General features: G+C 37.0%; 1 protein-coding gene across 8 annotated transcripts in view; it reads right to left on the reverse strand.

Annotated features, from left to right (window-relative positions):
- The window catches only part of Hdac8 (histone deacetylase 8), a 265,800-nt gene extending 249,698 nt beyond the window's left edge, over positions 1 to 16,102 (reverse strand). For 3 of the 8 annotated variants that reach the window (XM_063246091.1, XM_063246093.1, XM_063246095.1), the window contains exons 1-5: positions 15,648 to 16,099; positions 15,080 to 15,132; positions 13,556 to 13,618; positions 12,646 to 12,776; positions 11,607 to 11,748 (exon numbers count right to left, since the gene is read on the reverse strand). In XM_063246091.1, the coding sequence (XP_063102161.1) occupies positions 11,607 to 11,748; positions 12,646 to 12,776; positions 13,556 to 13,618; positions 15,080 to 15,132; positions 15,648 to 15,872 (614 nt within the window). In that variant the 5' untranslated portion in view covers positions 15,873 to 16,099. Of the gene's footprint in view, positions 1 to 11,606; positions 11,749 to 12,645; positions 12,777 to 13,555; positions 13,619 to 15,079; positions 15,133 to 15,647 lie in introns of all 8 variants that reach the window. The other 5 variants (XM_063246092.1, XM_063246094.1, XM_063246089.1 and 2 more) reach the window with 5 other exon arrangements.
- Positions 16,103 to 18,172: the final 2,070 nt, after the last annotated feature.

The following is an 18,172-nucleotide window of genomic DNA, read 5'->3' on the forward strand; positions in this document are numbered from 1 at the left end:
GCTGTGTGAAGGTCATAACCTTACAGAACTGATACAGAAGGTTTCAGGTTAATAGAAAGGATTTTGGATAATGACTACACTGAGCAGGGGATAGAAGGACTACCTGCCTTTTACTTCCAGAAAGAGTCTAAAGATCAATGTGAGGAAATAGAGGATCTGATGAAAACTGCTCCAAGACACTCTGAAACAAGGCTTTAGACTAAGAGCATCTGTTCCTTTGGTGGCAAAGCAAGTCCTTGAAATCAGAACTACCATACAGTTATCCTTGTCAATTAGGAGAAGTCCCTCTGTCTCTTGCTGGGTAATATCATTTGCCTTATGGGTATGAGCTGATCCCTAGTGGTATGAGGGTTCTATTGAACAGGGAATTCTCTATGACTCTGAGGGTAGAATAGGATGCTATAGAGATACTGGCATCAAAACTCTGACAAAGAGAAGAATGTGAACTTTGAGGACAATAGTGAGTAGTTGCTCTCAGCTATAAATGGCAATATGGACAAATGGGAAGTATAAGTATAGTGGATAACAATACCAGGCCTGACTTCAGCTGGACAGGCAGTTGGATTTGCTGGACCAGGAACTTGTCTAAATAGTTGCCTAAGACCCCCTGAGTATTACCCACTCAAGACATAATAAGTTACTTTGATTAAACATTTACTATATTTTCTCTGTTAAGCTCTCTAATGCAATTATCACTTTTAACTTTTAGATTCCTATAAGGTAGGTACTATTAGTATGCCTAAGTTATAAATGAGAACACTGAGGCACAGAGACATAAAAATTGATGAGGCTAGTAACTGATTAAGTTGGAATTCCCGTGTGACAATGCATCTGTGATATAGTGTCTTCTCCATTTCTGTAAGAACTACAGGAAAATACCCTGTCTCATGGAGGCTAGAGATGGACATGCCACAGGAACATGTCTCAGCTAGCTCCTATTCTGGCAACCTGCTTGGCAGTTTTCTGATGGAAGTGGTGGTGCCTTATGGGTTAGATATGTATTTTCAGAATGATCTTGGCTACTATGCTTAAGGCCTGTTGCTTTTGTCTGGTGATGTGCCTGTTCTGCAGGTGCCACTACGGAACAGGTGTGAATGACAAGTTACAGGGACATGCTCTCCATGGATGAAGGAGGGGTCTGCCTTGATGGTAAAGTGAGGTGTCTGATTTGAAATCCAGGCCATCTTCCCATGTGGTTATCTATTTGTAAAGGCAGGAGCTTGAGTACTACAGGGGGAGATAAAGGTTTGGCTACTTGGGTAGCAAGTTATGCTGTGCATAAAGCTCGTTGGGAAATTAAAACTACAGTATAATTCACTTTCATTCACTCTCTGATGGATAAAGAAGCGGAACTCTTGAGACTATGGCTCTGATACCTTAAATCCTAACTGCCAAGAGGGTAGTAACCAAGAGCTGAAGGTCTTGTTTTATATTCTTGTAGAAGTTGCCAAGACCCAGAGCACAATGCCTTATGGGCCTATCATGCACTGCCCCCAAGTGGAAGTGCTAGAAAATAACAGCATTCCAGGACAAAAATTGCGCCCTTTCCTAAGTAGAGGAGTAGGAGAGGGCTCATTTGACAAAGATTCCACATTACCAGGTGCTACAATGTTATGGGATGAGCCAGTAAATGACAGAATTGTGGGAGGAAGAAGGATATAGTTGAGCCAGAGATGTTCAATGAGAAAAAAGAAAATACTATGAGCTGATATGTAGAACCAAACAGGGTAAGAGATGCAGAAGAGGCTGGTGGAAAGAAGAATGAGGACTACCCAGTAAAAGTGACAGACAAGATGTCAGCAAGACCAATTCTGCAGGTTGGGAGTCACTTTCCTTTTCTGGGTTTTAATGATCTCCTGGCATGTGTTTATATGGATAAGGTGAGTTCCATTTAAGGTAATCTAGATGGGACAAGATGAATTTGTAAGAGCCTGACTATGAAAGGTAGAATCCAAGGACCCAAAGAGGTCTGTGAGCAAGCAACAAAGGAAGACAAGAGTTATATCAGAGAAACACAGGCCATTGAGCAGGATCTCCATTGCTTTGCTGGCAGGCAGTCCTCACATTTGTCACAGCCATCCTCAACCTCATTCAGTATGGCTGCACCAGAGATGGCTACCCCCTAAAAGTCACTCGTCTCATTCTCTCCTGCATACTCTGAGATTTAGCTCAATTCCTTAGCATTCTCACATTTCCAATATTTTCCTTTCAGCCTATAATGTTGTTAAATCTCTTAAAATAAAATAAATGAACAAAGCAACCCTCAATCTTTACTTTCCCTTGGCCATTCCCTTCCTTTTTCCTTTCCTTCTCATTCTAGTTTCTGGATAGAGTAGTTTTCCTTTTGGTGTCCTTTATCAGTTCGTATTAAACCCTTAATGGTTTGGGGTAAATGCCCATCATTTTCCAGAAAGTTCTCTGACCAAGGTCATTCATGTCCACCTTAATTGCCAATTGTCATATGCTTCATAGCACATGACATTGATGAGCAGCTCTTTTCCTCTTTAAATTCTTTTGTTCCCTTGGGATTCAATGATCCCTTCTATTTCGGTTATTAGGCTACCCCACCCACCTTTTGGCTTTTCAGCATAGTAGGGTGTTTTCTTCTACTCTCTCATTATAAGCTGCTACTTCTTGAGGTTCTGGGGTCTACTTTCTTTCTCTTTTTCTTCTCATTCTCTACGTTTTGCATGATTTGTATATCACTTGATACAGTGGCAACATATCTCTATGTCCAATTCCAGCTTCTACTTTCATTTCCAAATCTAGATATCCAACTTCATTGGGTACTGCCTCTATTGTACACCTACCCATTCCAGTTTAGTGAGGATGTATAGCATAGTAGTTAAGTTACCCAGACTGAAAAATCAGACCATCTGGATTTGAATGTCAACTTGGCCACTTACTAGCCTTGAACAAGTCATTTAACCTCTCTGTGTTTTCATGTGTAAAACAGAATCAATGATAGTACTGACTTCCTAATATTGCTGTGAGGATACATGAAAAGTTGCATGTAAGACAGTGCTCAGCATACGCTAGCTACTGCTATTAATAACATCCTGTCATTTGGGACTCTAAGCAAGCTTGAAACCTGAGTCATATTCCTCATCTTTCATACCCTCCCACATCTGTTCAATTACTACTACTTGATTTATCTCTTAAAAGTTATCTCGGGCAACCCGATTAGGACCCCTCCTGTCTTTCAGGACATACTCCTGTTCCCTATTCATTTTCCCCAAATATATTTTCCTACTCTTAAAAAAAAGCTATCCCAAGTCAGCCTCACCTTTTTCCATTCCTCCATCTGTTTGTTTTGTTAGTTAGGTCTTCTCTCCTTTTCAGTGAGAATACAGGTATCCTAATCAATCTCTTTACCTTCAGCCTCCACCTCCTTCAGTCCATTCTCTATAATTGCCATCATAGTATTTCCCTATAACACAGATCTGAACATGTTATCTCACAGTATTTTATTCTTCAGTGGTTTCCTATTTCCTATAGCAGAGTTTCTTAAAGTGTATACATTGGAATCATCCCTAGAGTGAAAAAGTGCAGGTTCCCATGCATGACTCCAAACTTAACAAGTCAAGATCTCTGGAAGACATCTAGAAATGTACATTTCTTACTTGGGTAATTCTGATATACAGGAAGCCCTTCATGACCCATTTCCTGCTTTCTGTCATTGTCCATTGTACACCTTAACTCTTCATCAGAACTGAGCTACATGTATTTTCCCAAAGCCACGAAGCTATTTTACACTGCTCTGAGTTTTATTCCATATTGCTTTTTAAATATTTTACTTTATGTTTATTTTAAAAATGCTTTTTAAGTTTTGCATTGCTTTGCTTTTGCAAGAAGTCTTTTCAGAGAGCATTGCCAAAACACTCCCATGAAATCTGAATATCACAGATATACTATACATCTATTTATCTACTGTGGTCCTTTGGAGGACCACAAACCAGCATAACAATAGTTGTTTCACCCTCAAGAATGAACCCATCTTGAGGTTCATCCTCAGCTTCTGTGATAAAGTTTTTGCTAATTCTCTTTCTATCAAATCTTTCTTTTTGAGATTTCTTTGAAGGTTTTTCTTCTCTTACCTGCTACTTATGTTTTTGTCTGTTGCTGAGAATTGAACCTAGAACCTTGTGCATGCTAAGCACAAGCTCCACCACTGAACTATTCCTATCAGTCCTTTAAACAGACCCCATTAGTCCTTTAAACAGTGGCATTCCAAAACGCTCAGTATTTGTGGATTTTTTCCCCCGTGTTATTCTACACATGCTTTTAGGTAATCTGATAATTTCCTTAGTTTTAATTACCACTCATAATACTGTTGACTCCCAAGTCTGTCTCTTTCATGAAGATGATTTTCTTGAGCTCCAGCTTCTTGTTGTTCTAAGAATTTGGTCTACAATCTGGCAGAGGGTAGTATCACCTGGGAGCTGGTTAGAAATGTAGATTCCAAGGTTGCACCTCAGTCCTACTAAACCAGAATCTGCATTTTAACAAGATCTCCAGATATTTCTTATGCACATTAGAGGTAAGGATGCCTGGGCTGGACTCTATTACCAGCTCTTTAACAGAGAGCTTCAATGAGATGTTCCATAAGCACACCGATCCTTGCTCCCTGAACTTTCTTGGTTAATGGCAACACAACTGACTCAGTCATTTATGTATGAAGTCTTCCTCCCAATAACTTACATCCAAGTGTTACTATTTTTATCTGTTCTACCTACTGAATGTCTCTAGAATTCATTCTTTCTTTTGTATTCATCACAACTGCTTTCATTTGCTTCTGGGTCTATTACAGCAGGTCCTCATAGATCTTTCTAATGACAGTCTTTTTCCTATTGATTTACTCGCCAACTATTATAGAGTAAGTCATATTTTCAAAACATAAATCTGACAATGTTACATCTCCTATCTAACTTCCCTTCAGTGACTCCCTACAATCTGAAGCCAAGGTTCTTAACTGGGGATCCATATATAGGCTTTGGGAGATGATACCTTATGAAATTATAAGAAAAATTTGTTTGTGTACATTTCCAAGGGACAATGTAAACAGCTTTCATCAAATTTTTGAAGGGGCCCATGACCACAAAATGGTTAAGAACCACTGATCTAAAGGATTAAGTCCAAGCTCCTTAGCTTGGTGTGCTAGATCTTTGTACCTTGTTCACCTTATCTCTGGTCACTAGCCTATAGAAGGCCATGACTGTTTCTGTAATGACAGACTTGGACATCCCTCTCTTCAAATTTCACATTTTTGTAATGCTGTTCCCAAAATAACCCTGAGGTTACACACATATCTAGTAAGAAACAGAGCCTGGACTTATATCTAGGTCTTACTGCCAAGTTCACAGTCATTCCGGTCTCCAATAGCTTAATATTTTACACTGTGACTTAGTACACACAAATACCTACCACCTCGACTATGAAAAAGATTCATGCAATCCATTCTGACATCAACAAATTCCAGCCTAGGCAGCTTAGTGACTTAGGGAGACCCTGTCTTAAAAAAATTAGTGGGCTGTCACTGGCATTTGTTGATACCAAAATGGATTGCTAGTGGCAGCCCACTATTTTTTTATTTTATTTTTTTTAGTTTTGAGACAGGGTCTCCTTAAGTTGCTAAGTTGCCCAGGCTGGGCCCAAACTTGCAATCTTCCTGCTTCAGCCTCCCACAGTTCTGGGATTACAGACATGAGCCACCACACTTCACTCTACTAAGTTGTATAATGCTCCAATAATGAGTTGCAGCCCCCAATGTGAAAAACACCACACCAGACCTTTGCTGATACAGGAAACACCACTTTTATAAATATCTCTTTCCTGAGTATATCTTAGTCCCAGCAGGACCATGTTTTTGAGGTTTTTATAAGGATATAAAAACTGTGGAATATGAAGATGTTTGTTAATTAATTGACCATTTATATTACTCTCTGCTCAAGCAACCTCCTCCTTTAAACACTAGTGCCTAACCCTATCTATCTGTTCATTTTGTTTCTTCTGGGTTGTCAGATATATCAGATAGAAATTCAAAATAAATTTGTCACAAAGTGGAATTACAAATCTTATGAAATGATGATAGTATATCATAAAGTCAGTGTATAAAATTGACAACAAGAATCTGGTGCAAATAAGTGTTGATAATGATTTTAAAAGTGTTTCAAAAGAGAATGTTTTAAATACCAAGTTGATTAAACACAAGCATTAAGCAAGAATGATGAAACCTTGAAATGTTTTGACAAAATTGATCATTTTAATTATGAAACTACTAAAGTGTCACAGGAAATGAAATGTACTAAGTTTTAAAATTTTTTTGGTCTTTTTGAGACAGGGTTTTGCTATGCAGTTCAGGCTGAACTTGAACTAAGTTTGCAGCCCAGGCTGGCCTTGAACTCATGGCAATCCTCCTGCCTCAGCCTCTTGAATGCTAGATTACTGGTCTGCACCACCATGCCCTGCCTGAAATGTACCATATTGAAATATCATGCAGTTGTGTTTGAGAAATTGGGCCCCAAACAGGAAAACATCAACCCTTGTTACATTCTCTGTTTGCTGTAAGAATTAGTAAATAGTTGTACATGCCTCTTAATTTTATGGAACAAATGAAACACAAATATAGTTGAATAGCTTTTAATTGTTTAAACTAGTGTCTCAATCCAAAACTGAACCTTTTACTATTACCTCTTAAAAATTTGGTCCCCCTTTCAAATGGATTTACCAAGTAGCTTTTTGTCTTATACCAATATAAATGGCCTGTATATCTTGTTGTTTCCTTAGACCTGACACAGCAGAAACTTAATAAATGTTTGTTAAATGATTGATTGCAATAGCCTATTCTGCCTCGTCTTACTTCTTTCCAATCTGACCAGCACATTGCAGCCCTCGTGAACATTCTTCAGGAAAAAGACCGACTCTTTAGCATGGTTTACAAAACCTTTCGAAGGTAGTCTTGCTCTATTTACCCTCACGCTTTGGCCACATTTCACTACCTGTGGTTCTTTAAATGTCCTATCCTTTCTTGCTGTTAGAATTTCATTTCTTCTGCTTGGAATTCTCCATCCTCACTAATGGGAAAGCAAACTCTTACACTTCCTTCTGTACACATTACTTGTATGTGATACTAGTGTGTATTTACTACCCCATGTTATTACTGCTTCCAGTATTATCCCAAGCAGTTTGTACTATAAAAAACTTTACTTATAAATGAAATATAACTATGTCAGAGAACAAATAGAGAACAGAAAAATGTAGGTATATGTGAAATTTTCAAAAATATTTCAGGGCTGGGGATAAAGCTCAGTGGCACAAGTGCCTGCCTTGGAAGTGTGAGGTCATGAGTTCAATCCGCAGTACCAAAAAATAAATAAATAAATAAATAAATTCATATCCCCATCCTCATAAACCCAGTTACTATTTTGTTGAGTTTCCAAGATTTTTCATATGTACATATTTTTGCCTGTGTGTAATTGGACTGAAACAATGAATAGCTACTTGCCCTTTGAAACGAAACCAATACTGAGTATGTATACCACATTGATTTACACCTCTAGCCCAACCACCATTTCTGCTTGTCACATACTATTTTATCAAGTAGATATGATACAGTATATTATCTAACCATTACACTATTGTTGAATGTTTAGGTCTCCCTTTTTTGGCTACTATAAGAAAGAAAGAATCATCTTTATGTATAAATTTATTGGTTCTTTCCTTAGAATAGCTAACCAAGAGTTATTTCAAATTTTGCAGGAAGGGAAAAATGTATAGTGTTTCAATTTCCCTAATTATTTTTGATGTTAAATATTTCTTTTGCTTTTTTACTATTTGTTTCCTTTTTGAATTGGCTATGTACATCTTTTATTGGAATATCAGCATTAAACTAGGTAGAATAAGCATTTTAATCTTTGTTGTATATGTTACACCATTTTTGCCTTTATTTCACTAAAATTTTAGCTATAAAATAATAATATAATCTCATTAATATTGAAAACTAGAGAAATATTTTAAACAATCATGAATAATTCTTCCACCATAAGACAGTCACTATTATCATTTCTACTGTTTTTTCTCATGTGTGTTCTTCAGAAACTGGTAATTGCAATGTATACACAATTTTTAAGATCTGTTTAAGTTAACACACTCATTTTCTGACATACTCTATATCAGTGGTGGTGAACCTATGGTACATATGCCACAATGGGCTGTTACATCATTAAAAGCTCTAAAAGGTTCACCATCCGTGCCCTATATTCTTTATAATCATCATTAAAAATAATATAAGATACGAGGATAGAACAATAGGATGTATGTATGAAGCTGTGGGTTCAACACTCAAATACACACATGCATACTCATGCAAATACACGCATACACACACACATACACATCCCAAAAGAAAACTAATAACATAATATCCTATGGAGTAGATTCACCATTCCCTTATTGCTAGACATTCATCTTCTTTCATTTTCAAAATTATGTGAGTAACCAAGTGACAATAGCTTTTACCATGTTTTGATTTACATTCTTAGGAAACCTTCCCAGAAATAGAATTATTAGATCAGAGGACATTAATACATGTTAGGTACTAAGATGTTTTAAGAGGTTAAGACAAACCACACTCACTAACAAACTGAGTACCATTTTTTCCCAATTTTGTTAAATTCAGGCTTAAAAAGAAGCTTACCTATTTAGCATGCACAAGGCTATAGGTTTGATCCCAGCACAAGAAAAACAGAAGCTATTGATTTAATTTATATTTCTTTGATTAGTGGAGATGATCATTTGCTTTCATTAATAGTGATGATCATTTTCTTTGATTAATAGTGATGACCATTTGTTTTCTAGTTATACTAAACTCTTTTTGTAAATTGTCTTATCATGTTCTTTGTATTTCTTTCTATATATTACATGAGTGCATTAAGTAATATAAACCTGTCACACTTTGCCATGTTTATGTCACATAGAATTTTTCAGTCTATGTTTAGATTTTATTTTAGTTTAATTTTAAAAATAAAACAAAATTTCAAAACAAAAAAATAGGAGAGTAACAACAGTTAATACATTGCATATTCCTATCTTAAAAGCAGTCAAAAAACTTTTAAAAGTTATACTGGTTTTAAAATTTTATAGTCAGATTTGATCTTTTCCTTTGAGAATATCTTCTATTACTTTGTAAGCTTAGAAATTTATTCCCTGTTAAAAGGTGACTAGTCATTTAGTCTAATTTTTAAAATTTGCTTTTTAATATTTAACTCTTCAATCACTCTTCAATCCAACTGCTACTTATTTTAGTTTATTACTGAAGATGAATAAATTCTATAAGCTGTCACAGTATTAATGAACATCCTTTCTATTCTTTCACTTACAGTGCATCTTTATAATAGATTAAGCCCTATATATGTTACCTGTTGAAACTTATACCATTACCACCAGTGTTTTCATTATTCTAGTTTTGTATGTTTAATATCTAATAGCATTATTCCATTACTTTTCTTCATAATTTTCTTTGAAGCACCATTCTTATTTGTTTTTCAAATGTACTTATTTGCTGCCTTATCCATAAGATAATAATTTGAGGATAAGTCTGATTTGTTTCCTTAAAATAGACTGCAAAGAAATGTGTTCCTGGGGCAGGAGTTATGAACATTTCCCCCAGTCTTATCATTTATTTTCAATGTTCTCAGAAAGGATTGGGATAGTTTTACTGTAACCTGGATATTTTGAAATAAAGATTGTGTTTTTTGAACTTGGTAGAGGGAAAAAATAACCCTCATTTTCTATACTTTTTTATTAGTGGTGAAGATCATATGCCTGACATATAGTATGTGTTTAATCAATGCTTGCCCAATGTATAAATCTGCACATATATTTGGGGATGGGAAGGTTTAAGCAAATATTGTGAATATAAGCAGTAATTGCTCTCTAGGTATAAGCTTATGGGCTTATAGTTCAGCTACAGAGAGGTTTTAGAAATGCCCAAAGCACTCTAGAATTCAGACCTGAATTGGAACAATCTCTAGAAACTGTATAATTTATATTTACCATAAACATGTCTGTTTCCAGGCAGGATCAGCTGAAAGGATCAGCTGAAGGGTATTCAAAACAGTAAGATTATACAAGGATACACCCATGTCTGCATAGCCCAGACATCTATGATTGGCTTAAATAGTGTGCATCCTTTGCCAGCACAACAGCAGTAAGAACAGACTGGTAAGTAAATACTCCTTTAGAAATTGATTCAGGCCTAATGGGCTTTCTGCAGTGAATTGAACTACTTGAGAAACTAGATCTGCCTCATAGGAACAAGTATTTGTTATGAAAACACACTACATTTCTTCCCCACTTTCTAAACCCAGGAAAACTCTTTGACTATGAAACTTGAAGGAGAGAGTATCAATTTTTCTTATAGGAATCAGTTTATTTTGAACTTCTAAAAATAAAGCAAAAGCTAAAACAATGGCGGGCTGTTTTTAAGATCATACAAAACTTGTTAAGACATTAGTTCTCTTTGCTCTACTCATTAGTAGATACCAGCAGTGAATTTTTTTCCTAGGACTTCCTTTGGCATAATAGCTGTCAATCTGATGAAAATAATACCATATTATTATCTTAACTTGCATTTACTATAATTGTGTTAGTCTGAAAACCAAGCACTGATTTCTTTTGACTTAAGACTAAGAGTATAAAGGTTATTATTGATTGCACAACTGATTTGTAAATGGTGCACTGCCAGTTACTACCACGGCTATTTCCTTTCATTCATCAGATTAACAAATTCAGAGCTTAAAAAAAATCTTCTCTCCCAATTTGTATTAAGTGCAACTGATACAGCCAACAAGATGTCAAATGCTGAAGAAGTTCATGTCAGAGCAGTTCATGTCAGAGCATCACCATCTGACAGTTTAATATGAAATTTTAAAAGGACATTTCCTTTAACCCCATCAGCACCTAAAAGAGCTATTTTACAAGCCATTTCTCCTTAGAAACACATCTAATTCTGCACTTCCATTTTCTTTGGAGATGGTGACATAAGCCTCCTTTATTATTTGGCCTTTTGTTCTAAACTTATTTTCATCAATTCTCCACCTATTTGAAAATCTGTTTGCCACTTTTGTCAAGTGTTAGCTTTAAAATGCACTTCTCCCAAGGCATTCATGATAAGTTTCTCCTTACTGCTAAGTCTCTTTAGCTCATACATGTATCCATAATTGATGTTGTCCTCTATTCTACTTTCTAAAATGTTTCTAGAGCAAAATTCCCTTGATGACAGGGGAATTTCCAGAAACTGAAAAGGAATTTAGAGGCTATCTAGTATTTGTCCTGCTTGTTTTACTGATGAAGAAACTGAGGCCTAGGGAAGTTAGTGTGTCTAAATCAGTTAGCCAAGTTACAGAAAAACTCAGCCAAATATTCTGACTTTTGATAATGTGCTTTTTACTAGATTAGGTTGTCTTCTATTTTACTTACATATTTTCAGAATGCTTTGTAAAATGATAAACATCTGTCTTTAATATCAACATGATAAGCACAGGAGTTCACATAATTGAGACACTAACTCAAGGAAAGGTCAGAAAGCAGAAAGGTCATTTCCTTACTTCTTTGCATGATGCCAACCTCCAGGCCAGTTAATTGCTACTTTGCACATCCCATCGATCAGGCACTGGGCAGCTGTGATTGTAGCCCCTCCTACAGCTGCTGCATACTCAAATATTCCTTCAGTAGCTGGGCAGTCATAGCCTGAGGGCAAAAGTTGGAACAGCCTGTTAAAAATGAACTGGAGAAAGAAGAATAGGTTGACGCGTAACTATAACGTATCCTAAAAAGGCTACTGTGTTAACATCAGATCCAACTGAGACAGAAACATTTCCCATATTGAGGAGGGAAGATTTTAAGTTTTTAGAGCTAGAAAGGATAAACATACAAGATGAGCTAATTACATCCTACAGATAGTGAAACCAAGGTCTGAGAGGTAATCTGTCCCTTGGGGTCTTGTCAGGTAGCTCAGGCTGGTTGCACACTTGCAGTGATTCTTCTGTCTCAGCCTCCTGAGTGCTAGGATTACAGACATGTGCCACCATGCCTGGTGAGGTGATGTATCTTGCCAGGTGTCATTCAACCTTTGACTCAGGTGTCTTGAAACCCTTAGTCCACTGTCCTTGTACTAAGTTATGTGGTTTTTCTCAACTATCTCTTTGGCTACTTACAATTTTAAAAAACTGTACCTGTTTGAGTTTTGGCTAACTTTCTCACCTATAATACAAATAGGCACTAAAGATCTAAGGTTTCAGTACAGCTAAGTCAGCATACATATAACCAGGCCAGATCTGAGTGCTGTCATTACAGACTCAGCGACTGAAAAGTTTCTCTTCTATCTATTCCATTATTCAGTTTTGTTCAATATGGTTTACTTGGTTAGTGAGTTCTGTGTGGTTAAACCAAAAAATTAAAATAGACAATAGGGTTTGGGGATGCAACCTGGTGGTACAGCATTGCCTAGCATGTACAAGGACCTGGACCTGATCCACAGCCCCCCTTAGATTATTTAAAAAGCATTAGAAAGCACTATACAAGTAATAAAGTAGTGTGACCTACAGATGGAGGCTGTAGATCTCCCTTCACTGATAAGGACCTTACCTAGTCCATATTCTGTGGAGTCTGGATGATCATCATCACCTTCTTGGCTCACCATCTGAAGGTGCTGCAGATAGGCATCAGTATGGAAGGTGGCCATCTCCTCCATGGAAGCCACTTTTGGCTTCACTATCCTAATAACAAAGAGAGGTGAGTGAGTCAGAGCCAGAGTATGCTAGAAGCTGGACACAGAAGCCAACAATTTGAGCAGAAAATATAACTCCTAGCTTCTGATTCCAGGACACTGAAGTAATAAATACATTTTGTTTCTCTATTGCACTGCACAGTCTTCACTTCCTTGCAGCTATGGTAATGACTCAATCAATAAGGGGAAAGAGAATAAAATTTTTACCTGAATTTATAGGTAGGTAAAAATAAGGGAATAGTTATATTTAAGTTAAACAAATAATGAGGAATCAAATAAACTTTACTCTGTAAATTACAACTTTCATGATAAACCAGTAGGCAGAGATGTTTTCATCTAAATCATTTGCTAATTGGGCTTTATAATACTTTAGGCTAGATCTTTATTTGATTTTGGTCTTGGTACTGAGGATAGAACCCAAGTCCTGCATGCTAAACACTAAGTACGAGCTCTAAAATTGAGTTGTTCCCCTACCCCCTTCTTTTTTATCTTCATAGGCATCTGGATTATCATGCATTTTCAATTGGGATTCAGAGAACTGAGTTGCTGTCCTAACTCTGTATTTACTAGCTCTATAACTCACGTAAGCTGACTGACTGTTCTCTACCTCAGTTTCCTCATTTGTGAAACAGGGATATTTCTGAGACATATCTGCAGATTAAGTGATACTATATTTAAAATTCTTTGTAGATAACTATCATCAATATTAAAAGATAATAGAGAACCCAAAATACAAAAAAAAATTATATTTGGTTTTTGAACATTTACCTTTGAGAGGTGAGAGAAAGGTGCAAAACAGTTGACACTGGGCTTCCCTCAGAACCTCTCAACCTAATTGTCATGGGAAGTGACAAATAGGAGTGAATGAGAGAATAAAGAGAACCTAGAAACAAGACTTACTGCCTCTAAGCTCTAGCTATCTATTTCCCACTTCCTCTTACTGAGTATACTATTTCCACATTTTCTAGCCCTTGGTATACAGACCAGCAAAATCAGCACCCATATGAGCTAGTTTGAAACATAGAACTTCACTGGGTCTTTTCACCCAAGACCCAGTGAGTCAGAATTTGTATTTCAACAGGATGATTTTTAAACAAGATGATACATTTAACAAGTTGACTCATATGCATATTTAAGTTGAAGGAGCACTGATTTAGACCACAGAGAAACGGTTGTAGTTGTTTATATTTTCTGGAAGGGAGCATAACCATTAATTTATCACAGATTAAAATGACTATACAGGCTACTATAATATAGGTGGCAGGAGAAAGGCTGTAGTAAAGCCTCAAAAATTATACATACAGACAAGATCTAGGGATTCTTGTTTCTTTAGGAAAACCATTGAGGTAAAAACTTCTCATCAAAACAAAGTTTCATAATTTCTTTGACTATGTTTTCCAGCACTAATATTTTTCTCCTACAGCATCATCCCATTTCATGAATGTTAAAGTTACAAAACACTTACCAAAACCTCCCTGCTTAATATCAAGAAAATTAGTTTTGATTTGCTTTGATATCTTGTTTGCAATAAAATACTTTTTGAAATGTTAATATAACTTTAATGAATGGCATATCATTATGTTTACCAAACATATGGTTGAAAAAATATTCCTAAAGAAAGTACATAAGATGATTTTGTTACTAATAAGAATTAAATCTGAAAGCCTCTTACACTACCTTCTGGGAGGTAAATGAAGCATACTGCAATGGCTGATGTTGCTAGTCATCCATTTGGCCAGAAAATGTCATAAGTAATCTTACACATGGCAGGCTTGTAACAGTTGCACTTATACAGACATCAAATACAAAACTGGCAATAAACTGCAATCTCAAATTATTTTTTCGAAAGAAGACTTGTCCTCTCTTGAGTTTCAGCCTGGTCTTAGCAGTCTGTTTGGTTTTTGACTTGTCCCCAAGTTTATCCATTAAATGTTGGTAGTGATGGCAGCATGTTTTTGTCTTAGATTGAACACACAACCTTAGGTTTGACCGAGAAGTGGGGGCAAATACAAAACAAAAACAGCACACCTCCCAGATGTACTCATCCAAACTCTCTGTAAAGCACCTATCAGGCAGCAATAAAGTCCTAGGATCTTAATCATTTCATGCAATTTTGGCAAGTTTTCTCAATTCTTCAAGATCCCTGGGATGATAGGCAGGTTACAAACACGGTGAATACCCTCACAAAAAGTTTTTTTTTTTTCTTTTAAAGCACAATTTTCTCGCCATTTTGCCCTACTGTGAAATTCATTAAGTTTCAGGGATGACAGATGTTCAGAAAAGACAACTTACCTCATTTGCTTATGCAGTGCATATGCTTCAATCAAAGAATGTACCATACTGGCCTAAAAATTCAGCATAAAAAAGGCAGAAAACAGTCTTACAACTTTAATTCAGTGCAATCCCATCAACTTGACCATCCTACGAGAAGAAACTAACGGCTTTAACTGTCCTCTCTTCAGTTACTTAACTTACGATACACTTTATACAATACAGTTGGATACACTTTAGACGATACAAAGTATCAGAATCACTGAGACCGAAGCTCCCTGGCCTTATGCAGGGAATGGAACACTTTTCTTCACCAGTTTCTTTTCCACTTCAGCGATTCCCTTGTAGTAGAAACGGAATCCCCTCTCCCCTCCCCCACCTGTCCGTTGGAGCCGGGCAGAGACGCTCAGCGCTCTCTGAAACGGTTAAAGAGGACACTTCCTCTTGGCACAGTTTTAGGTATCGGAAACAAAATTTTTGCTGAGGACTTTACACATCCCAGTCTCCTCTCTTCTTCCTAATGCCCTCTAGTCCACACCTCAGCCTCCTACCCCCAAAGCCTGTGGTCTTTCATTCCCAACACTCTTACCCGTTTGGGGACCTTGGCCAGGGAGTCGCACATGCTGACATACTCGGGACTGTAGATGTAAACTGGGGGCAGAGACTGCCCACCGTATACCGGGTCCTCTGGCTCCTCCATCTTCCACTTTGAACCGCTCCGAAGCCACGGTCCGGATCCGGCTTTTTTCGTACTCAGCCCCAGCTCGAGTTCCTGCTCCTCTGATCGACAGCAGCTGTGCTCCCTGGTCAACATTCCCTCTTATTTTTGAGATCGCCAGAGATACTGTCCCCGCTCTCCATCCAAATGAGGGAATGGATGGCTCTTCACAGGTCAGAATCTTCATTTAGGGACCATCATTTTTAAAAGAGCTCTCGGCAGATATATAAGCCCAAATAACTGCCAATTAGGATCGATTTTTTATGGCACAAATAAGTACGATCAAAACTAACCATCCTTGTTGCCCTACGGGGCCATTTGAGATGAGGTCAGATCAGCTTGAAAGCATGCTGGGAGATGTAGTTTATAGGGGTTTTGAGTGGCGGAAGAGCCAGGTTTAATCACAAAAACTGCCGCGAATTTGAGTTGCAGCACCTAAAAAAATGCAACTCAGCTTTTTAGAAATTGTTTCAATCTGCAAATATAGCCATTTTGAATATTTAAATATAGGCACAAATGTGGCCATCTAGAACCCATCACTCAGCTACATCACCTGATTAAAGATGGGTTTTTCTGGGGAAAGGGAGAAACTACTTAATGGTACAAAGGATTTGAAAAGTTTGCACATTAAATTCTGTGGACCAACTATAGGGCATTGCTTTTGATCATTGTCTATATAATACTTAATAACAATAATTTATTCCGGGAAATCTAATAGCGTTTTCCCAAGAGACTGTCTGATACTGTGGAAACTGCTTGATAGATTCCAATAAAGCAATAATGTCAAACGTACTCCTTAAAGGTTCATGTAATAGGAAAAATTCAAGGTTTTCAGTGGTGTTTCGAAACTGCAGCTTTTCTTCCCTCCCTTGTTTTTCTTCTTCAGCTGAACGAAGGTTATTAAGGAAATACTGTAGGTTTGGTGCGTGACTGCGGGTGGACTACTCTGAGGCAGTTTTAGAATTACAACAGCATTTACAGGTTCCTGGATATCCCCCTCCCCCACGGTCTGACGCAAGCGGGCCAGTGCTCAGATCCCCAATTCTCACATAAATCTGAACTGTTCTACTAACATTCTTTAAAACCTAGTTTACTCTTCACTCTTTAAACATTTATTGAGCATTGATATACGTGCATTGGCTGTATTATCTCATTTTATCCTTGCACATAGTCGTATGAAGGAGGTTTAATGTACCCATTTTATAGATGTAGTTTGGTAGGAGAATATAACCATTCAAAGCCACACATTTAAGAAGCGAGAATCAAAACAGGTACACCTGACACTGAAGCTTTGAACATTTGTTTTACTATATAAACTTAATTATGCAAGGATGACTTTGTATTACAATCTAACTTTGTTCAACTCTCCATTTAGTGTCTCCTTAATATTTAGTGTACTGGAAATATGCTGTGTGTGTTTTCATTTTATTCACTAATTGGAATGTAAGTTCTTATGCTTCTTTCATATGTTCCCATTGCAAGTAGTTCAAATCTCTGTAATGAATGTTTGTCCAACATCAGCGAAGTATACAGTGTATCTGTGGATTAAAAGATGAATTGCAGCCTGATATTTGCTCTCCAGGAATTTACCTTCTTGTAAACAAGGCAAATGCACAGGAAACCAAATGCAATGCAGAGGCAGATAATGAATGTAAAGTATTTAGTTTACTTAAAAATAACCATTAAGTACTTAATAACTGATATTCAATAAATGGTAAGGATTTTACTCAGCAGCATTTAAGAAAATAATAGAGGATAAACAGGACTTGGCTCTGTGAAAATAGGAGTCAGAGGAGGGTATGCTGACTAAAATGAGTGACAAAAGCAAAAGCACAAAGGAAAACATTTCTAGTTGAGTTTAACTGAAGAGTCCAGATCATCCTGGGCTTTGAATTGCAGGGCAAAGAAATAATGCATACTGTAGTACATACACTACACAGTTTTTTGTGTTTGTTTGTTAGGTGGGTGGCTGGGAATCAAACCCAGGCAAATATTTCACACCTGAGTTATATCCCCTTCTTAGAAATCTCTAAAAAAATTCTACAGCAGTAGTGTGTAGGAAATATTTGCCATTGAAAGACTAGAGGTAGTGAATACCACAATTGTCCAGATAAGGGGTGAAGAGAATTTAAACTGACTGGTAGCAGCGGGAAGACAGAGGGAGAAATAATATACAGTATGGGTTCAATAGGACTTTCTTACTAGTTGGATATTAGTGAAAGGGAGAAAGATGAAAAGACAGTCAATGGAAACTTAAAATCTGGGTAGAGGGAAGGTTAGTAGTATCAATATAAAAAACAAGGTAAAGGTTGGGGTATAGCTCAGTGATAAAAAACATGGTCAGCAGATGAGAGGCCTTTGATTCTATCTCGAGTACTCCTCAAAAGAAAAAACCC

The sequence above is a fragment of the Cavia porcellus genome, unplaced genomic scaffold (genome assembly GCF_034190915.1).
Source record: "Cavia porcellus strain 051 isolate PalLab524CR breed Dunkin Hartley unplaced genomic scaffold, mCavPor4.1 scaffold_3, whole genome shotgun sequence".
Taxonomy (NCBI): Eukaryota; Metazoa; Chordata; class Mammalia; order Rodentia; family Caviidae; genus Cavia; species Cavia porcellus.